The sequence below is a fragment of the Phycodurus eques genome, chromosome 23 (assembly GCF_024500275.1).
Source record: "Phycodurus eques isolate BA_2022a chromosome 23, UOR_Pequ_1.1, whole genome shotgun sequence".
NCBI classification, from domain to species: Eukaryota; Metazoa; Chordata; class Actinopteri; order Syngnathiformes; family Syngnathidae; genus Phycodurus; species Phycodurus eques.
In genome coordinates this window covers 1220170-1241812 of record NC_084547.1, presented here as the reverse complement: position 1 = coordinate 1241812, position 21643 = coordinate 1220170, and the positions used below count along the sequence as shown (strand labels likewise).

General features: G+C 42.1%; 1 protein-coding gene across 1 annotated transcript in view; it reads right to left on the bottom strand.

Moving 5' to 3' along the window:
• The window catches only part of LOC133397801 (adhesion G protein-coupled receptor L3-like), a 125771-nt gene that overhangs the window by 40922 nt on the left and 63206 nt on the right, over positions 1-21643 (bottom strand). The window contains exons 8-13 of the mRNA XM_061669113.1: positions 19582-19596; positions 17695-18495; positions 6570-6914; positions 4438-4541; positions 2891-3076; positions 1654-1692 (exon numbers count right to left, since the gene is read on the bottom strand). Coding sequence (XP_061525097.1) covers positions 1654-1692; positions 2891-3076; positions 4438-4541; positions 6570-6914; positions 17695-18495; positions 19582-19596 — 1490 coding nt within the window. The remainder of the gene's footprint in view (positions 1-1653; positions 1693-2890; positions 3077-4437; positions 4542-6569; positions 6915-17694; positions 18496-19581; positions 19597-21643) is intronic.

Here is a 21643-nt window from a genome sequence, read left to right as displayed (position 1 = left end):
CTCCCACTTTTAAGACTTCAATTAATCAGGCAGAACTCTTGCACTCCGGGCCAGATGAGCTTTCTGTTTATGAGGATATCTTCATCTTCCGACAAATTGACTTGCGGGAGGTGTGTGTGTGTGTGTGTGTGGGGGGGGGGGGGGGGGGGGGGTTTCTTTTATCATCGAGCCTCCCTGGAAGGTCACACCGCCCCGCCGTGACACTCCCCCTGGTCATCCTCGCCAACAAAGGTGTCGCTTTAATGAGGGGCTTCAAAATCCTCCCTGGGTCCTACAAAGTCACACTCACTTGGTTCCTACTAAGGCATGATATGTTTTTCATCTTCTATGGCGGAATTCGCCCGCAGCCTCAACTTCCCGTCAAGCCGACTAAACGGAAGAAAGCTTTCGGAGGGGCTCTCGAAAACACAGACGGACGTAATCGCCGTAATTGGACACCATTAATATATCCTCCAGGCGCCATTTTTACCGCGTTTGCGAGCAATCAAAAGGGCTCTTTGGTGCACAACACGGCAAGGTGATCGTTACGTGCTCTGTTGTCAAAGCGTCTTGTTCACTGGAATTAAATTGGCTGTGATACACGGCCTGAGAAATCACACGCAGCGTTCAATGAGTGGAATCTTTTTAAAATTCAGCCCCTGAAGCCAGCTTCACTTAGACGCATGGAATTTGGGAGGCATGTCTGTCATGTCAGAAAAGTCTGCCATTTTGATTGAGAGCAGCCATTTTAGGATCATTTCCAGTCCTTCAAACATGAACTTGGAGCACCGAGGTTTGACGACTCTTGGTATTTTTTGCAAAATTCTGCCCCAGAAGCCTGCCCCATGAAAATTTGGTTGGCATGTCTATCATAAGTATACCAACAAAAAAGTCTCAAGAATATCCGAAAAGAAGCTGAAAGTCTTGTCTTTTGGGTTTGAAGTGGCCATTTTAGGCTGCTTTTGGTCATTTCTCGGGGCACTTCAAAAGCAAAGTCGTCCTGCAGATTTTGTAGAATTGCTAGCAAATTTCAACCACGTATCCGACAAGTGCGATGCTAAAATGAGAAAAGTTTTGAGTTTTGGTCAGTGCGTGTGGGAGTGGAAGTTTGATGAAGTTTGATTTAAAGCATCCACACAACCACATGAACACCTAGTAAAGACGACTTAAAACAATAGTTCTGTTTTCACAATATATAAGCAGAACTTTAACCCCAATCCACTAACTGTCCATGGTCCCCCCCCCAAAAAAAACAAAAAAAACAAAACCTGATGACAGCGAAAATGTCACCCGCAGGGAGCAAATCACGCAATGTGCCAGCGGCCTTGCAAAGTAGCTGAGTGAAGTGATTGAGGCGGTTTCTGAAAATTGGGACACGCATTCATTATGTATCGGGACGATCATAACATGCCAGGACTTTAGCTGACTTCGGAGTTGACTTATTTATTGAAGTAGTTTTGGTGATTTAGCGCTTTACGTTGGACAATCAAAAATGGTGTGAAAGTCCTGGAACAATCACATAATTTGGGCTGAAATTAAACTGGAAAGGGAAACCAAATAACGGCTCCAGGCTTTGATACCAAATTCCAAAGGTTGGCAGCTAGATGTACCGCAGTCTGCCAGGAAACAAAACTACGATGTATTACTGAAAATGGAAAGTAAAATTCCACATACCTGAACATAAAAACGGCAGGAGCGCTCTCGCTTCTGCAGCTGTCAACCAAAGAAAAGCAGAAGATGTCAAGTATGCCAGGCGAGAGGAAGAAATTCATCATCATGCATCAACTGGAGAAACTTCACAGACCGAGTCCAAGTTGCCAACGAGACACCCCAGTGACTTCTACTCACAACTCTTTAGGCTGGAGTGTTTCCATCCGCTAAATAGGTTTGCCAATGAAATGTAAAGTGTATGAATCAAAGGCGATTCAAAAGCCAATCGACATTGTTGGCCGTTTGCTCATCATTGCATTAGCAACACAGCAAAACTTTATTCGATAGGGGGTGTTATAAAATCCTCACTCCTGTTCCCCCCCCCGCCCACCCCTCTCTTTTTTTACACTGATGCTAAAAATCTCAATGGAGACATCTGCGTCTGGAGTCCGGAGCAGGTGTTGTTCTTTGAGTAAAGCCGCCCGGGCAAATTAACGGCGGACAATTTGAATTTCACTGCAGATTGCGATTTGCTTTTGGCCACTCAGCAGCTACACAGTAATTATGGCTGGGCTCTAGGACCAATCAATGCAAAGGATAGATGGGCCATAATAGGAAGCTCAGATCCACTTCACCACTGCTTCTGGTGTGAATACGGACGGATGAAGGCGTAGAAGAAAGTGTAGAGTTGGCTCAGGATGGCGGGTGGCTGTTGACTGGCTAACCGTTAGCTAGTCTGCGCGTTGAGTGCCTCTCGGGGACAGTCAGTTTTGGCCGTAGCAGCTAGTGTAAGAATGTGCTCGTTCTGCATTTATTTTGAAATAAAATCCTATCCTTGACTACCTGTGAAGAGATTATAATGCGTTCCAACTTTCGATGGTAGGCTATGTTAAATTCGCTAACGGTGGTTACTTTACGGTAGCCGTGCAGTTGTGTAAAATAGTTCTGCTTCGGAGTTGACACATTGCTATGTGGATCTGCAGCAACTTTAGTCTATGTGGAAAAAAATCCCGCAATATAGAGAATATTTCACCACATAAAATTAGATATGTACGATTTAAAAATATGCGATAACGCAACAAGTTAATCGCGATATGGCGAGGTAAGACTGTACTGCAATTAATCCCTGAACCAGGGCTTTTGTCAATGGGAACGAGAATTGATCCCACGCCAGCTGCAGCATTGTCAGGTACTATATGTGAACCACTATACTATCGGAAATCAAAACAACAAAAATACGGCGATGCCTCTGTTGGAATACCTTGTTGAGGCTCCGTGCCGCGCTGTCCTTTCCCCCCGGCGTGAGGTTGCGCAGCTGGACGTCGAGGAGATCAACCAGCTGCACCATGGCCCTCACCGTATACGTGATGTCCCCCGCCTGAAGGTTGCGCTTGGTCTGCTCGGCCAGCTCCCGGGCGATCACAGCCGCCGTCTCGCCCGCTTTCAGCTGAAACGTGAAGCGGCGGAACAATGAGCGATGGAGGGCAAGCATGCGTGGCTTCGCACCTGCGGGGATGAATGGCTATTGCCGCACGGCAGCTGTACATGACAAATGGCGACGCAGAAATGCGTGGCCCCGGCAAATGGATACTGTTTAGCCTTTGCGTTTAGCAGAGTTGCTGCTTCTGTAAATGCAATTAATGTCGCGTGTACACTGGGGGCTATATCATATGCAATTATAGAATCATAAACTATTAGTGAGGGATCTCCCTTGATAGTGTTATGCCTTTATGAAAGTAATATACAAAAACGTCACCGCTTTGGGGAGGAAGGGGCTAAAAGACCAATGGTTTCTCGCCGCTTCCATGCATTTTAAATGTACCGCCATCTGCTTACAGTACTAAAATACTGGATTACGACAGATTGTAATCTGCTGCTGTATTAACTCATTCGTTGGCAGCTGTTTTCAAAGCAGTTCTCCATATTGTCAGGCGTTTTACGAGCATTTTGACCTGATCTTTCAAGACCCACAGAATATTGTGTTCTGTGGCAATAGGAGCACCAGACCTACCAAAAGAAAGACTTGTTTCTTTCTTGTCTTGTTTTGCTTGTTTCTAGCTGTTTCTGCTCTTTATTAAATCATTCACTGCCAGCCTTCCCAGTTAACATGGATATTTGACTGCTAAAGCCGTCAATGGCAGTGAATGTGTTAATTAGTAGTATAATTAGTTGTAGAATGGGTTGGTTTCACCAAAAACACTGGTTTCTTAGCAAAAAGCGTATTTTGTCCTAACATATACTGTATATATATATATCAAGTATTTCATTGATATTTGGGTATTTTCCTTCAATATATTTTATTTTTGTAATCGATTTTTGTTTCTATATGTATTCATAACAAATATTGTTCCTGAAATGTGTGAAATTTTTGTCCAATATTTTTGAATTTGTTTTATTTGTGTTTTTTCGTCCAATATTTGGTTGCATATTTGTTTTGCTTTTAGATCATTCATATTTTGAGCTGTGCCACTCCCATGAGCAAATAAATCCCTGCCGTCTTTTGCTCAACAATATGGCGATAATGCTCATAAGCGTGATCATTTTGCCTACGCGGATGGTGACAGTCGTCGAGATGAGTTTGTTCCCCCCCCCCGTTTGCCACAAAGCTGTTTATTAGAAGCTCAAGCACCCCCACACAAGCACATCCCTTGGTATCCCCACAGCTAATCAATAACATTAATTGACCAATTAAGTCGAGAAAAAGGAGAAAAAGACAGAAAATCCAAGGTCCTCTGAGTATCTTTGATTTGCATTGTGCTTTGCTTCTTTCTTAAAAGAGGCCAGCAGGACATGAGGGTGTTTGGATACCTTGTGGCTGATGATGTTGACCCAGGGGGAGGTGCAATTGCTGAAGTCAGGCCCCTGGAGGTCCCAGTAACTCTCGGGACCCATGCATGAGTACGAGGCCACGCCTGAGAGAGGAGAAACAACAAGAGTGTCATCAAAATCAGGCGCAAGAGATGCTTAGGAGTGCAGGAAGGAAACACAAATTAAGAAAATTAAAAGAAGGGAAAAAACAATCATAAGATGTGAAGGAATAGGGAAAGGAAAGATAAAGTCAAAAGGGGAAAATAGGAGACAAAAAAATCAGAGGAAAGAAGGAGGAAAAAAAGAAGGGAAAAAGGTAATTAGAAAAATAATGACAGGTCACAGTACTGTCATCCAAAAAGGAAGAGACAACAAGACAAAAGAAAAAGTGATGAAAAACAAAACAAAAACAGAAACGAAGGAAACAAGTACCAAATAAGAAATAAAAAACAGGAATGAAGAAGAAAATGGGTCGAAAAAAGGAAAACATCAACAAAGAACAGGCGAGAAAACAGAAAAGAAAAAACACATGATGAAGAAAAGACAAAGAAAGCAAAGAACAACCCGGAATTTAGCAAGTCGTGTCAATCGTTTTCAATGCTTTCACAATCATTGAATTGAACAACAAAAACAGAAGAAGAAACCAATGCGAGCCGAGTGTGACATCAGCGTGTCCTTGCTCGTACTTGGGGCTTTGGCTGCTCGGCTCAGACGAGGTGCACTAACGCATCCGTTTTGATTGACATATAATTTCCTTCCCCTGTCCACCTTGGGCACGCTTATGTTTGATGGGTTCATGAGATAAGAGTGGGGAAGGGAGACGAGGGAGGGCGCTGCTGCATGAAAGCCTGTGGAGACGCGAATCTGGTCGTGTCAAGAGAAAAGTGAGTCGCCCTGCGGGAGCCCAAACGGCCCTTTCCTTTGTCAGTATGGTGGGGCACGGCAACCCTCTGCCCCCCCCCCCCATAGTATCGCCACATTTGGCGAACTTGCAGCATTCCCATTTTTTTCGGATCACAGTGCCACAAATTCTACCTAGCCACAAATGTTAATGTGTGATTCTCTTGACCCAGACTCCGGCATCTGTCTGCTGAATAGCTAGCTGGCGAACTAGCTAGTTCACTAAGACTTTGCTAAAGTTTGTTGTGTATTAAGTTGCCTTACCTCAACAAGTGGTTGCATAATATACAACGTGACCTGGGGAAAAACATATTTACATGCGATTCTTTTGACAAACGTTGCAGCCTCTGCTAATTAACTAACTTGTTCACTAGTTAGCACACTCGCTAACATTGTGCTTAGATTTATGGTGAATTACACTGACAAGTGGTCGTGCAATGTCTGACAAGACCAGGAAAAAAAAAAAGAATCAACTAGCGATTTCCTTGACCGACGTCGCCAAGCAAGCTAAAAGAAAATCCCTAGCGCCTCTCTATAATAATGTGCTAAAGTTTATCTTGAGTTAGGATGAATTATCTTGACAAGTGGTCATGTTAATTTTGACAAGAACAGGGGAAAAAAAAAAAAAAAAGAATCATCTAATGATTTTCTTGACCAACATAAAAGTCTGTTGCACTCAGTAACAATTTGCTATCGTTTATCTTGAATTACGATTAATTATCCAGGAATAACATCATCCTCGCACAAATCTCTTGACCAGCATTGCCGCATCTTCTAACTACGTAGCTTGTTCACTAGCGAGAGCTGAAAAAATGTCTCGCTAGTTTATCGTGAATTATAATGAATGACTTCGACAGTTGGTCACGTAATGTGTGACAAGAAACATAATCAACATGCAATTCTCTTGCATGTTGATTATGTATTATAATTCTCCACCGTGTCAGCAAGGTAACAAACCCGATTGCTAACTGGCTTACTCGCTAACATTTCACGAAAGTTTCTCGTATATATGTATATGTATATATATATATATATATATGTATATGTATATATATATATATATATATATATATATATATATATATATGTATATATGTGTATATACATGTATATATATATGTATATATATATACACACACACACACACACACACATCTCGCTTTTCAAAGTCTTTTTTCCTGTAAAAGCTGATTTCTATATCTACGATGTGTATATATGAAAATTGACATCACCTATGGTCCCAGGAGGACAAGGCATCTTGGCGACAATTCCCTGCCCAGTTTTGGGCCAAGAGATGTCCAACATGACCAGAGGATTACAGTACTCCACCCTGACGTTGGGAAACCTGGAGGAAGGCGGCGACCGTTGGTCATCTCCCGTGCCCAGGCGCCCCACTGGCGTCTGGGCCCTCGGGGGGGCCGCCGCCCACGTTGACGTAGTGGCTGTAGTGGTGGTGGCTGTTTTAGTTGTGCCGGTCCTGGCCGTTGTAAAGGTGACGGTGGTGGTGGTGGGCCGCGTGGTGGTCCTTGTGGTGGTGGTTGTCGTGTCCATGTAGACCATTGCGGAGGATGAAGTCTCTGGATGGGGGGGGGGGCAAGCAAAATCACGTGTCAGGCGACCCAATCCATAGACACCAACTATACATCAGCCCCACCTTGAGTGGGTTGAGCCACCATATTGGACGTTATGCCCTGTAAACTAATGCAAGTAAATGGACTGAGCTTCAAAGCTGCGACAAAGTGCACAAAGTTAATGCCTCTCATTAATGCCTATTATTTGGAAAACTGATAGGCACCACAACAACGTATGTCAGGTTTAATATGATAATTACAAATGGGTAATCCTTATGTGTTGAAGTTTAAGGTAAGCAACAAACCGATTCATGTGTGATATAACTGTACAGCTCTGAAATGAAAATGGTCAAAATACCAAAACAGGTCAAGGTTTTCCTCTCTGATTTTGCTATTTATGTGCAGGACAAAAAAGTAGGCTCTTTTTGGTTCGAGGTAACATTCAGACAGACGTGAGGCCACCACAGCATTTGACAATTGAAGTGATTTGAAATTGCAAGAGGCTGCTCTGTCCTCGGCTACAGTTTAACACCAGTTTGAGAAGCTTTCAGGCTGTCACACTGGTCCAACGCGTAGTACAATTTTGTACAAAGTTCCAAGGCTTCAACCCGAAGCTTATGATGCTCAACAATCTGAAATCGATAGGCGTAAAGCTTTATAACTCTCTGAAGCATCCGCTGAGTTGAGCTTTTGTTGATGCCGAGTTCCAGTGCCGCCCTCCGGATAGACTTTCCCTGGCTTTGCCCAAACGCCTGCTCTAGGGGTTCAGCGTTTTCATCAGCGGTGATAGTACCTGGCCCTCCACTGCGTGAACAGATCATTTTTTTTCGAGATACTTGGCATGAATAGCGTAAATTGTACAAAATGTTGGTACAGTGTGACGAAGCTTGAACTGCAGTCGGGGACAGAAAAACTTTTTTGCAGTCTCAATCTCATGAGATCTGGCTCTGAGTGTTAAACGGCTGCTACATCTCCAAGCAGCAAATGATGGCCCATGGCTCCCCTTTTCCACGTACAACATGGTGGCGACGTTGACGTACGATTCAGCTCTCAAAGAGAGGTCTGTGTACATATTGTCGTTGAGCCAAACAGGTGGGTTTGTCGCGGACCACCGCTGGCAAAGTTAACACATTTCCAGCTGTGTTGTCGAAACGCGGCTTGGGTTGCTGCTATTTGTGGACCTCCAGACACGAAACCAAGCGGGTTCCCTATTTCCTGGATTTGATGGCCACTCCAGGAGGTGCTGGCTAATGAGGTTGTTTACCCGAGACGAGCTGCCGTCCTGGCAAACACAGAAAAATGTGCACACGCACAACAAACTCATCGGACAATGTGTGACAAAAATGCAGTCAAGCTTACGATTGACTTCATTACTGTATGTAATATAACACCTATTATTATTTATTTACATCAACAGACTGAGCAGTATGGACAGAAATGTTTTGGTATGATGATATCATTAAAAAAACTATATTCTTTAAATTGTATGTTTTTTTTGTTTGTTTTTTATAATACAGTGGTGCCTCGACATTTGACTGACTTCAACCGAGTTACAGTTTGCCGAGATGCAAACTGTTGTTCTGATGATTTTTTTTCCCCCCTTCAGATTATTTGTCTGAGCACTGTATGGTGGCAGTACCTCAACTCACTTCGAAGAGAAAAGAAAAAAAAAAAAATCAGCATTTTAGCAGGTATAATTACTGAACAATTCTTCAACATGAAAGGTTTCGGGCTGTTTAATGTTTAAAGTTTATGGTCAAACTAAACATAAAACCGAGAATTCCACATTGGTTATTTTAAGCAACCACATAGTTTAGCCTTTAAATCCACTTTGCTCATGCTAATGCTAACATACAATGGGGCAACACCACAGACGGATTAACGAGTAGCATGTAGCATCAATGTGGCAGTGTTGTAACTTGAGATGCACCGAATTTGCGGCCATCCAAATTTTTTCGGCCAAATATGGTCCAAAAGGGCATTTTCGTTTTTTTAACTTTTGTCGGTGAAACAAGACGGCCGAAACAGGATGCGTTTCTCTGGATAAAACTCAGAGGCGCCACCAACGATGAGGTGGCGTGCTCCACGGTTGGCTGATGGAAGATCATAAAACGATGAAGATACATATCTCAAAATAACGTCTCCGTGCTATATATGAGATGCGGTCAAGCTTTTGTAGTCAGATTATACATGCTTTATTTATTTTACCGAAGTGTATAATGTAAATAATGTACATTACATTTTTGATGGAAATTGAATATTTAAATCAAAAGGTTAAAAACAAAAAACAAAAAACAAGGAACATTTAAGATGGTGATGAATGGCATTCCCATGCCGGTTTAAGCTAATTAGAGTGTAATTAGCCTACACTTTGTTAGCCTAGCTGTCTCCAATAAAGAGGTTTCGAAGAAATTGAAGGCAAAGGGAAAATTCTTGGTTGATTTCACACGGAATGACGCAGCAAGACAGCAATGAGCGCCCAGCAAAAGTCAACGGAGCACACGAACACAACGAAGCTCCATCATCCCTCAGGGAGTTTGACAGTCGCACCCGTCACTAGGACTTTAATCAATAAAAAATTAAAAAAAATAAAAAAGCCCAAACATTTAACATCATTGACAACATCAGCACGGAGATCCCACAAGCATCTATCTCGGCAGCGAGTGTGCGCGCACCCGCCGCCGGCGTCTCTGCAATAAGCCCATTATTCATGAACGGCGGTCGCACATTTACATTTGAGGAGGAGCGATGACGACCTCAAACAGAGCGCATCCGGCTCTTGGTAAATAGCCGTGTCAATTTGGCCGTAATTGAAATGTGCCGGCAGCGTTCACATACTGTCAATGGGTCATTCCAAAATGAGAGGACATTTTCTGCAATGCACAAAATAAAGAAACGTGCACTTTTTCTTTTTTTTTTTTTAATGACAGCTGCCCTGAGACAAAATGTAACTGTAACTGTAGTAGCAGTAAAAATTCCTAAATATTGTACCAAATCGTTTTCCTTTTGTACCTCATGCTTGATGTGCAATTTAAATGTTAAATATAAAAGATAAAATAAACTTTCTCTTCCTCATATTTTAAATCGTATTTATGCGCTTCAGTTACAAAAGCAAACCTGTTACTAAAATCCTTTTAGCCACCTAGAGGTTGAGGGAAAAAAAAGTGAGCTACATGACTCAGCAGTAATGACATCATCAAGCTTATTATCAGAATCAGAGAATCAGAATCAGAATCATCTTTATTTGCCAAGTATGTCCAAAAAACACACAAGGAATTTGTCTCCGGTAGTTGGAGCCGCTCTAGTATGACAACAGACAGTCAATTTACAGAACACTTTGGAAGAACACTTATTATCCTCTCTTCTATTTTTTTCCGGCCAACATTGAGTGTTTACCTCAAACTAACATAACACCTTTATTCATATTATCAGAAAAGACATATTAATATCAACAAATTGTTTTTAATATATATATATATATATATATATATATATATATATATATATATATATATATATACCCAAGTTTGTTCTTGACCAGTTAGCTTAGCAGCTAACACAGTAGCATGCAGTCAAGCAAAACATACATACATACCCTGTTTACCTGTTTTTACTCCCGTTTTTTTTTTTTTGTTTGTTTGTTTTTTCCTCTTCTTGAAAATATAACAAAAAATGCCAGTGTAAATATATTTTTCATTTCTGGCAGAAGGTACCATTGAAGGCGACACAAGTGCTGATAAGATGGAGGTCTGCACATAAGCCGTTTGGGATAAGGGAATTATTGGAGCGGATGCAGGATGGACAGATTGTATCATGAAGAAAAAGGAATTGCTGTCTAAAGTGAAAAGAAAAGTTGGACATATCGTGCTGGCATCAGGCAAAACCATTTAAAAGCATATTTATTATTTTTAAGGAGTAATAGCACAGGGAAAAGCATTAGCCAAATAATAATAATAACTTAAAATTATTGTTCTTATTTTTTTAAAGGTCCTTCCTGTTTATTACTATTATTATTACTGAATTATTTGTAATTATTATATATTTATACTAAATGTATGCATTTATTTTGAAATAAATCAAATTTTTAATCATGGTTATTTTATTGATGTATTTATACTCTTAAATAAATATGAATTGTTTTAATGCAGAAATATCGTTAATACAATTTCACTGCATGTATCCATTTGTATTCATTTCTAAATAAATATAAGTATTATTACATCAACATTTATTTTGTTGTTGTTGCTGTTATTATTATGAATGTATTCAATTTATTTAACAGATGTTTTTTTTTAAATACATATATAATTGATATCATTATTCGTGTATTCATTTATTTTAAAAATAAATGTTTGTTAAAATTGAATGTACTATTATCATATAAAGAAAAATAATTAACACAAAAAAGAGAAAAAAAGGCGAGATCAATGAAGATACACTGACGATGTAATCGCATGGCCACATTTTTTGGGGGTTATTCTCGCTTTGCACCCGCCCGTTCACCGATTCCTTTTTTCAAGTTTTTGTCCAATTATTATGATTTTTTTTCTTTTTGTTTTTCCTTTTTTTTATACCAAGCCCAAAAACGCTTATTGGTGGTTGATCCCCGCTTATTGAAGTATTCTTTGTTTTGTTTTTTTCCTCTTTTCTTTCAATGGGATGATAACGGACGTCAATTATCCACTGCAGTCCACTGTAGTTGAATTAGGATTACTGTTATGACAATGGGTTTTACTGGCGTATTTAAAAATGGCAGTACCATTTCTTAAAGCATCAATCAATCAATCAATCAACCTTCGGGAATTTAAGCAAGCTTCCTGAAGGGAAAGAGAAGAATTGGAGCGGGAATTTTTCTTGACAAAACGGAGTTTGATCAGTGAAAGTTCCACCACAGACTTGAATAAAAAGACTCCACATGCTGTCTAATTGTGTCATTGAGAGTCCTCTGATCATTTCTACTTTGCTTTAATGGCAACATTTCGAAGAACAATAATTAAAAAAAAAAAAAAAAAAACACAAATAAATTAGCTTCATAGCTAACCCCCACGTGGAGCTTTGCGCTTCATTTCAAAGTGAGCTAATTAGCCTCGCCGCTCGGTATCCCAAGGCCCTTGGCTTGCGCAATTAGATAAGCCAGCTCCGGGAGGAGGAGGTATTACCAAATGAATCCGGTACGTGTGACTCGTCGAAGGTTTGGCTGATCAAACGTGGACCGAAAAGGGCTTTCGGGCCTAGCGGGGAATTAGTCGGGGAAAGTGACTTTTTCCATCCTTGTGCTGAACCCAATTACCTCCTTTCAACCTTTATGCATAGCTACACCTGCAATTGGTACTTTCAAACACACTGGAGAAGATTGGCTCGTCGATGCGTGATGTCATTCATCAGACTTTTATTTATTTATTTTTTAATTTCCTTCCGCTGTTTAAAGTCTGCTAAATGGTATCTCAGCTTACATAATTTTTTTGCTTGGAGTGCACTGCAAATTAGAATAGCGAGGGTCACAATAACACCCCTACTAAAATCCATAATGCTCTTTCCCTGCACATTTTCAAGAAACTCCTCAAATGTCCATCTGTTCACCAAAGCGTATACCGTATTTAGAAACAGGAATATACACAAACACACATTTTCTAACTTCCCCTTGAAATTCCTTTTTGCTCCCATTGAAAATCCTCAATGGACAAAAATAATCCCTGTAGATGGTATAATGCAAAATAATTTTTCATAAGATTATTTAATCAACGAGAAGAGCTGTAGAATAATCGATTCTACAAATACTTGACAGGCCCAGCCCTAATAGGATGTGTTTATAAGTGTATATAATAAAAGTGTGGGGAGGTTCATAAAGCTTTAAAATATATATAAATACTACAATATACAGTCATCCTTTGCTATATTGCGGTTTCAGAGCATCACCATTTTTGTTTACTGCACAGTACGATGCAGTTACTCAACTGCACATCTCCAGTAAAGTAAACATCGTTAGCTAATTGAATATAGCCCACCACCGCGAGTTAGAATGAATCCATAACAGGTGGTTTGGATAGAGGGAGGATGGAAACAGTCGCTGGTACTCTTTCAATCGATTTATTAAACAAGCGGTATCAAAATACAGTAGCACACCCGCCGGTAGCCTCAACTGGAACTGTCACAGTACGCTACAGTGGCTAACGCCATAGTCAGGAACTCGCCAGCCAATAGTACGTCCACATACGTTCACTTCCACGCCACTCAACAGAGTAGACCCACCTTTAAAAGGCATGTACACAGACAACTCACATACACATACTATATTATTTGCAGGTGATGAAGTGTATTCCTAAAACATATATACATATAATAAATATAAATATTTATAAATATTACCATGAATGCTTGGTCACTCCTTGGCGGATTTCATCTATTGTGAGGGTGGACTAGAGCGTAACCGCCGCGATAAACGTGGGACGACTGTATTACGTTTGAAAAGCTAGTCAAGATGTGGCAAACGATGTCACCCAGCACCTGTACATCACTGCGCTTAGTCAGCGTCCAATCAGATTGCCCTGACGTCATCCACCAAGCATTTAAATTATTATTATTATTTCATTGTGTTGTTATCCATCAACTGGAACGGGGGGGGGGCGGCTCAATTACGCAGCCAGACATCCGGTAATGCTTCGATATCATCTAACATGATGAGAGCCATAATGGAGGGGAGCCATGCATTGTTTGGCAATTAATTTCTCATTCCCGAGCGCTTGTCCCGGGACTTGAGAGGGCATTTAATGGAGGTCAGGCGGCAAGGGGAAGATGAGCATGCAGTAGCCGCGCTCGCGTGACAAATCGCAGCAATTCCGAGATACGTACCCTGCCATCTTCTGACAAGAGCTCTGGTAAAATGTACACTTCGGTTTTTAAGACGTCAGATCAAAATAGGATGTGTGATAGAATGGTGTTTATTAAGGTGGAGTCCAAACATAATTGTACTGCACAATAATTATTGTTTAACATATTTCCTCATATAGTGGCCAGGGCTGTTTATTTTCAAAACTTCAAGTAGAACTATACTTCTATTAGGGGCAAGGTGTTTATTGAATGTGATCCCTTTATTTGTAGGAATAAATTTGTATCCTATGAAAATGTAGTTTCTAATACTATTTTTAAAAAAATGTATGTCCTCCTGTAGTGGTTGGGGGCGTTTATTAACACAACTGCAGGGAGTACCAGGCATTAAGGGCAAGGCGTTTATGTGATGTGCAAATGAGCATGTAGCCTACATTGCTAAGCCTCGACATCAAACGAGCGGCCTTCACTGGTTTAAGTGACTTAAGCAAGCTCTTTCTTGATACTGCACGGTCCAGGGGGGGGAAAAAAACCCAACAAAAAACGTAGCCACGTGGGGAGCGTGGGGGTGTTCTTGAGGGTCTGCGACCAGGGAACCCATCGGACAACATCAGAGCACTCGAGCCGCACTCCGATTATCCCCCTAACACGCTCTTGCCAACCCTCGCGTTTATCGCTTAGACGCTCTTAATCAGTTTAGCGGGTGCCCGAGCCAAAACATGGAGTGTTTCGGGCACGCTTTCCCCTCCAAGAGCCTGCGGGGCGCGGCGTCTGGCGTGAGGCCGCTGCCAGATGGCAACATGTGGCAAACGTACAAAAAAAAAGGCCAGACAGTGAATGAATCTCTGACACGGACTGTGTGCGAACATCTTGGGCCCACATACTGGGTCGCATATTGCCGTAACAGCTTTGGGATTCATTCAGAAATCAACCAAGAGCTCCCAAAATGGGCCTGAGTTATTTATGATGACCGCCATTTTACACAATAGAAATTTACAGAATGACAAGAAATAATCCACAGCCACAAAATCCAATCCATCATATGCGCAGTCGCATGCCATGAGATGAATGCAATCATTCCTCTGGCCAATTATTAATAATAACCACCACAAGGCTTGGGCTGGTATCAGATTCTGACGCTATGATAAAAGTGAGTAAAAATATTGCAGTTTGTCTGTATTGCAATTACTAAAATATATTATTTGTCAACATTTTGCCATTGAATGCACTTTGGAGGTACTTGACTAAATTTAAGTATAGATTTTGAAAAATACATGATCAAACTGTAGTCAACAGTAAAAGTACTTCAGTACCTCAAAACGGAGACGAACTGACGTTAGCCATGCTAGTTAGCTCGTTATCTGCCTTGGTAGCGAGTCTATAGTTTTACTGATTTCACCAGCTGGAGACAAGCTAACTTTCTTAGCTGGTCGCAAGTGTTCATTTCAAGACAGTCTTATTGTAATACAGTGCATCTTGTCGAGCGGCGCTCTCGTGAATGTGACATTCATAGTCTACAAAGTCGCGGTACGCTCACTTCAGTGACTGCTCGCACCAACAACGGGAGAGGGAGTTTTAGCGGTTTTGAAACCATGTCTTTTTAAAACCGCGCTGTATTTTGAAACCTGTCACCGACCCATGCCATGCCAAATGCAGCCACCACCTTGCACGACAGAAATAAACACGACAACCAGAAATAATACAGAGTGAGATGAAAAATCCACTACGACCTACCACTAACTACCACTTCGCACAGAGGAACAACAATTAAAGATAATCCTAAATCCCAACATCGATTGCTCGGTCACATGTATGTGTCATGAAATAAATGTAATCATTCCTCTCGCCAGTTATTCATGAGAACTGCAAGCCTTGCATAACAGAAATAAGCACGGCAACAAAAAATAGTCCAAAAGAACCGAGAAAGTTGCAGCGTTGTATAATTAAGTGGTGGCTTTTTTGTTCCCCATGAATCCCAGCAGATTAAAAAGCATACATTTATAGCACGCTAAATAACTGGCTGCTGTAAAAATATTACACTGCGCTAATAAAAGTCAGTAAAAGCTATAATATGTGAAAGATGAGAACGGAGGGAAACAATGAAATAACAAAATAAATAAAACGTTTTTGTTACTGCTCTTTAACGACTCTGCTAAAGTAACTTCATCATGCATTTTTCTTGCCCTTGTATATTTAAAATATAATACATTTCCTTCATACACATTGGCCCCTGGAACTAATTTCAGATTCAATTGTTTCCGCAGTCCAAATACACAGCGGCCAATTCCGTGTAACAGTGTAGTTCCCACACTATAAACGTGCTATGATCGATATATTGTCATATTTTAAGGTATGGGAGAGTCTTTACCTGAATGCTGAGTCCTGTTTCAAGGGTTAGGGTTAGGTTTCAGGTTAGGTTAGGCTTGGATTACAGTTGGAGTTCGGGGTGAGGGTTCCGTTTCAATTCAGATTAGGGTTGAATTATTGTCATGGTTGGATGGCGGTTAAGGTTTGGGATTACGGTTCGCTTTGGGGTTATTTTAAATTTGGAATACGGTTTGGGTAAGAGTGTGGGCTTTGGGGGGGAAGTTACGGTATAGTTGGATTTGGTGAAGTTTTGGGTTTCGTTTCCGGTTAAGATTGGATAACGGTTTGGGTTAATTCTTTGGTTTGGGTTTAATTTTAGGGTTGGATTACGGTGAGGGTAAGGTTTCGGGGTTAGGCATCCACCACAACCACAGAAAAACAAGGAAATAGCTCAAGACATGAAACCATACTCTAACCCTTGCAAGGTGCTTCAGAAAATCCACAGCTTCCTCAAATAGTGTGTGACTTATTAAGATGTATAGCACCCCCCCAAAAGATGTTGCATTTTGTTCTCTGCAAGAAAACGTGACATTTACATGCAGCGTCAGGAAGATGATCAAACAGCTGCTTTATTACTCTGGAGGGGTTTTTCATGTACTCTCCAATTTTTTTTGTTACCCCCGCATTTCAATTTGTGCCCCATCTGTCCACTCGTACAGAGGATTCACTGTCGCTATTCACGCGGCTCGTCTGGAGGGCCGCCGATTTTGCACAGCAACTCGTATCCAATAAAAGGAGAAACACACAAGCTCCCTCTTATTAAGCACAACAAATTATATTACGGCTGGCTGTGTGTCGGCCAAAGCAAACGCCCTGTTAGCGCGGTCACGGAATATATGAATTGATTACCGCAGCAGGACGTCTCGCATCTGGGAGAGGAAAAAAATATTTTGGATGGAGCTCGCAAGCAGCAGGTAGCGGCTTCGCAGCAAAATGACAGAGGAGTGGAGAATATTTACCAAAGACATTGTTCTGTTTATGAGCAGCCCATTCAAGCTGGTGTTTTTATGAATGGTTGTGCCAATGTGCCAGTTACATAATTTTAATACAAACAATGTCATCCATGAAGGGCCTTCGACAGGTGAATCCTGTTTCTGTGCACAAAAAAGTCAAATTCAGCAACAATTACAATCAACTCGGGTTCATCTTAATTGCTTACGTCGAATTTAAAAAGTCAACAGAATGAACTACAGCTTTATGTATTATTGGTTTGAGTAGGATCAGGTTTAGGGTTTGGTGTTAGAATATTGGGTTTTGTTATTCATTGTTATGCAATGGTTGTGTAGTAGTGCATCCTGCAGCCTTTCGTGCAGGTAAAAACTGTGCCAAACAACCTTTGCAAGTGAATCACCGTGGGGAGCCCTGATGGGACAATCCGAAGGAGTGTTCAATAGCGGTAGGCTACTGCTGACAAACAGATGCTAAACCTGAATCTTTAACTCTGTTTCAAACCAAAACAGTAGCACTGACCGAAGCATCCAAACTGTCCTGCAGATGAAGTCAAGTGTGGAGATGCGCTCCACGTTATCGTGTCCAAGCTTTTTTGCTACTTGCTCGACCCTCACTGTGCTAGGATATGAAAAATTCGACTTACCGAGTCGGTTGTCCAGCACGCCGAAGTCCAAGGAGTACTTGACCACGTGGTAATTGTTCCAAACGTAAAGCAGATTGTCTCTGGGATTATAATCCACAGCAGCGATGTACTGGTACGAGTTGGGGAAAGGGATGTCCAGGTAGCCGTCTTTGCTCAGCTCCGTGTTGTAGATGTAGTCGATCTTGTTCCCTGTGGCCTCGTTGTCGTCGTCTTCGTACACCGACTTGACAACGTATAGGACCCCGCAGATCATGAAAGCGTTAGATGCCGAGCGTTTGTCGTAGGCCGTGTCCCACGTGCCCTCCATGCGCAACGTGTACGGGTTGAGCTGGCTTATGACCACGCGCCCGTTGTTCTGCTCGGTGGCGTAGATCACCCACAGGCCGTTCTCGTCCACCGCCAGGTCAATGTCGGATTTCCCGCCCCAGCGGTACGGCGAGGTGTCGTGGTAGTTGGCGTTGGCGATTATGGCCTCGCCGCTCTTGATGCGAGTGCGCAGGTCGAACTTGACGATGTTGCGCGTGCGCTCCTTGTTGAAGAACAGCGCGCCGTCGTACACCACGAAGCCCGTTCCGTCCACGCGGTGCGGGAGTTTATAGGTCGTCGTCGGCCTGCCGGCGACAAAGTCCTCCTTGGAGGAGTATTCGGTCAACGTGTCCGTGCGGTAGGGCGTCCACGGCATGTAGTAGATCTTATCTGAGGCTTGGAGGGGGTCTTTGCACCATGCTCCGGACTGGTGGTCCGATTCGAAGAGGTGTTCGCTCTGGTATACCCTACGTAGAAGCCCTGGGCACAGGAATACTGAGGAGCCAAAATAGGGGAAAAACAAGTACAGCGTTACATTGGCAGGTAACGGGAGCAGGATCATACATCCACCCACCCACCCATCCATCCATTTCCTATTACAGGGGTTGTCAAACTTTTTGGCTCCAGGGGAGAAGCGCCCTCTCGTGATCCTAACACCAATGGAAAAATAACTACCATGCGATGAACAAGTGGTTCTGGGGTTCTCAAATGTGGAAGTTTCAGCTTCAAACGTGTCAAATGTAATTCAGCGCTAGGGGCAACCAATGCGTCGTGTGTTGGACAAAATCTGGAGGATACGTTCGTCTTTCAAGGAGAAAATAAGTGATGCCGTAAGTCGCTAATTAGGACTCGAGCATTAGTTTGTTTGTCATCATAGTCTTTAAATCACCATTTTAACGGCTTTCCGATACTTGGAAACTCATTCACTCCCATGAAATTCGGTATGTGTTGTTTTGTCATCAACTCATATCCCAATAAGACACAGGAAGTCCGCCATCTTGCTTTGAAGCCGCAATTTTAGGCTCATTTTGGCTATTTCCAGGGGTCCTATACAGATTTTCTCCAACCCACAATGCATTGGTTGCCCATAGCTTTATTAAATTTGACACATTTGAGGCTGTTTTGTAAAGAAATAGGTGAGGTCCCTTTAAGAAAACACACACGGCAAGACAAATCTGGAATGATGCAAAGCAATGGTACCACTCATGGGACTCTTGTTTACCCGCCATGCACTTCTTTAAAGCCGTTTCTGCTGATAAGGTATGAATATGGAGACTATGATCTGTCTCCAGTATTGATTAGCAAGTCCCTGAAGGTTATTGCCATCATCATGTTAGGACTATAATAAAAAATTGCTGACAGCTTATTGGACAAGCTATTGATCACCCGTATATAGCTGTAGCTTTAATAGTATGCAGCTGATAAGGCCGAGCTCGGATAAGCAGAGGGGGATTTGAAAAAGTAGTAAGAAAAAAATAAATACACAAAAGAAAATATGGTGGCAACTCACAGGCCTTCAAATTACAACATACAAGCAAAAGTGCAAACATGAAAAAAAGACAATCGTTAGCATTTAGTTACCTTTTTGCTCCACTTCTACATGTCGACGTGACAGGGGAAAGAAAGAGAAAAGACAAGAATAAAGATTAATGAAGTGATCGTAAAGAGTCGTCCAAAAAAAGCACATTGTTATAGTGGAGGAAACGGCCAAAAAAATGGGAAGCAATTTCACGCCGTTTGCGCTCGTTTTCAAAGCCAAACGCGAAAGGAGGGAACAAGGACTTCATAATCCAGGTGAAAAAGTCGTAATATTTGAAAAATTCTAATTTTATGAGAATAAAATCTCAGTATTTCGAGAAGAACGTGAAACCTAAAAGCCAACCCCAACCCTGTTTTCATGATTTTAAGACTCTCCCATAATTATTCAGACTCCATGTCAATTTGTGACTTTTCCTCAAAATACAACATCTTAACAGTATTCTTTCAGAATGACAACTTTTTTCTTGTAACATTACAACTTTATTCTTGTCAAATTGCAACGGCAGGGTAATCAGTAATGAGCAGCGCATGTAACACGTGTGTGTGACACATACTTATTACTACACCACGTGCGTCATCTACTTCCCTGCTTAAGATACGACAACGGGCTCGAGAGCGCCGACCGCGTCGCGTTCACAGTGCCGACTTCTGGCTGAATAATCAACGCTTCCCAATTTCGCACTCGTGACGGCAAAGGCTCCAGATCGGCATCATTAGCGGCTAATAGAGATCCACGGCGGTGACGACCGCCATGTTTCTTTCCTTCGAAGCGAGGAGCGGCAACGGCCTTAACGCCGTCCCATCGGCTTGTTAATTAATCACGCAGATTACCGCGCTTTGAATGTAGCATGTGCCTAAGGATGGGGAGGACGCCATCCATGCCGTATTGTCGTCTCCATCTCAGCGGCCCTCTTATTCTTTCAGCCACTCGTCTGCTGTTTTTGTGCATTGTCCGAGAATTTTCTCAATGGCTCTATTTTGGCGCTATTTTATAACCTTGACAATGCAGGATGCCGTTGTGACGGCTTGGCGCTCGCCCAGACTCGGAGCCCACGCTGGGCCTGGCGACGGCAGGATGCAGAACCAAGGGCAGTCCAAAAAAAAACTTCTTTCAAAATGCATCCATAAGGCTTCAATGGACAACAACGGTTGCAAATTGTCCTCAAGTCAGAACTGGAGTAATCCTCAAACAAGGAAAACATTTCCAATATGTATTGTCTAACAAAGACAAGGGTTAAAAATTCAATAATTGATGGCAAATTCCCCTAAAATCAAAACCAGTCCAAAAATTAGTGTCTACACTACCATTCAAAAGCATGGGGAGACTTGGAATGTTGTTGTCATTTTTTCCTTAGCAAATCATCTGGAAGCCATTTATTTTTAAGAGTAAAGTTTTTTTGGATCATATGTTGGGGTATAGTTAAACTATTAGTATAGGCAAGCATAAAAAATGAGGGGGGAGTTGTTTATTGGGCTGACGGGCTGAGCAAATCCCGCCGCATTAGTACCCCTGCTGCATTGCGAGCGACCGCTGTGTTGCGGGGAAATCAATTTTGTGCGTTCACCTCCTAGCGCAGAAGGCCGGCGATTGGTAGCAGGTGCCGCCCGGCCCGTGCCAACCCACTCCAATCTTAGTTATTGCACTGGCGCCACCCACCAGCCGCTAGGTGGGTTATCATTATTTGTGGCAAAATGGATTTAAAACTAATTAGTTGGAAATAACGGAGTCGGGCTAAAATAGGAAAACTGATCGCCTGATTATATTTCTGACTCCTGACTCACGTTTGTCTGACAGAGCCGAGGTGGAACCGGTGTCAAGGGAGGTGTTACATTGCCCTTATTAGCGACAAACAGCAGGGAGGCTGGCCTTATGAGTGACGAGCAGACGAATTTCTCTTTGTGTTACCTTTTGTTGTGAGTGGCCTATCTTGCCGGCTTCTAAAATTGAGAAACTAAAAGCGATAAAGAGTCTCTTACATCGACCTGAACTGGACGACTGAAGCAGATGATGAAAAAGACCATTATTTTGTTGTAAAATGCATTTTGAAGGTTTAATTTATTCCAGGACTATGCTCTCTAATCAAATCAACATTCCCCATTGAAA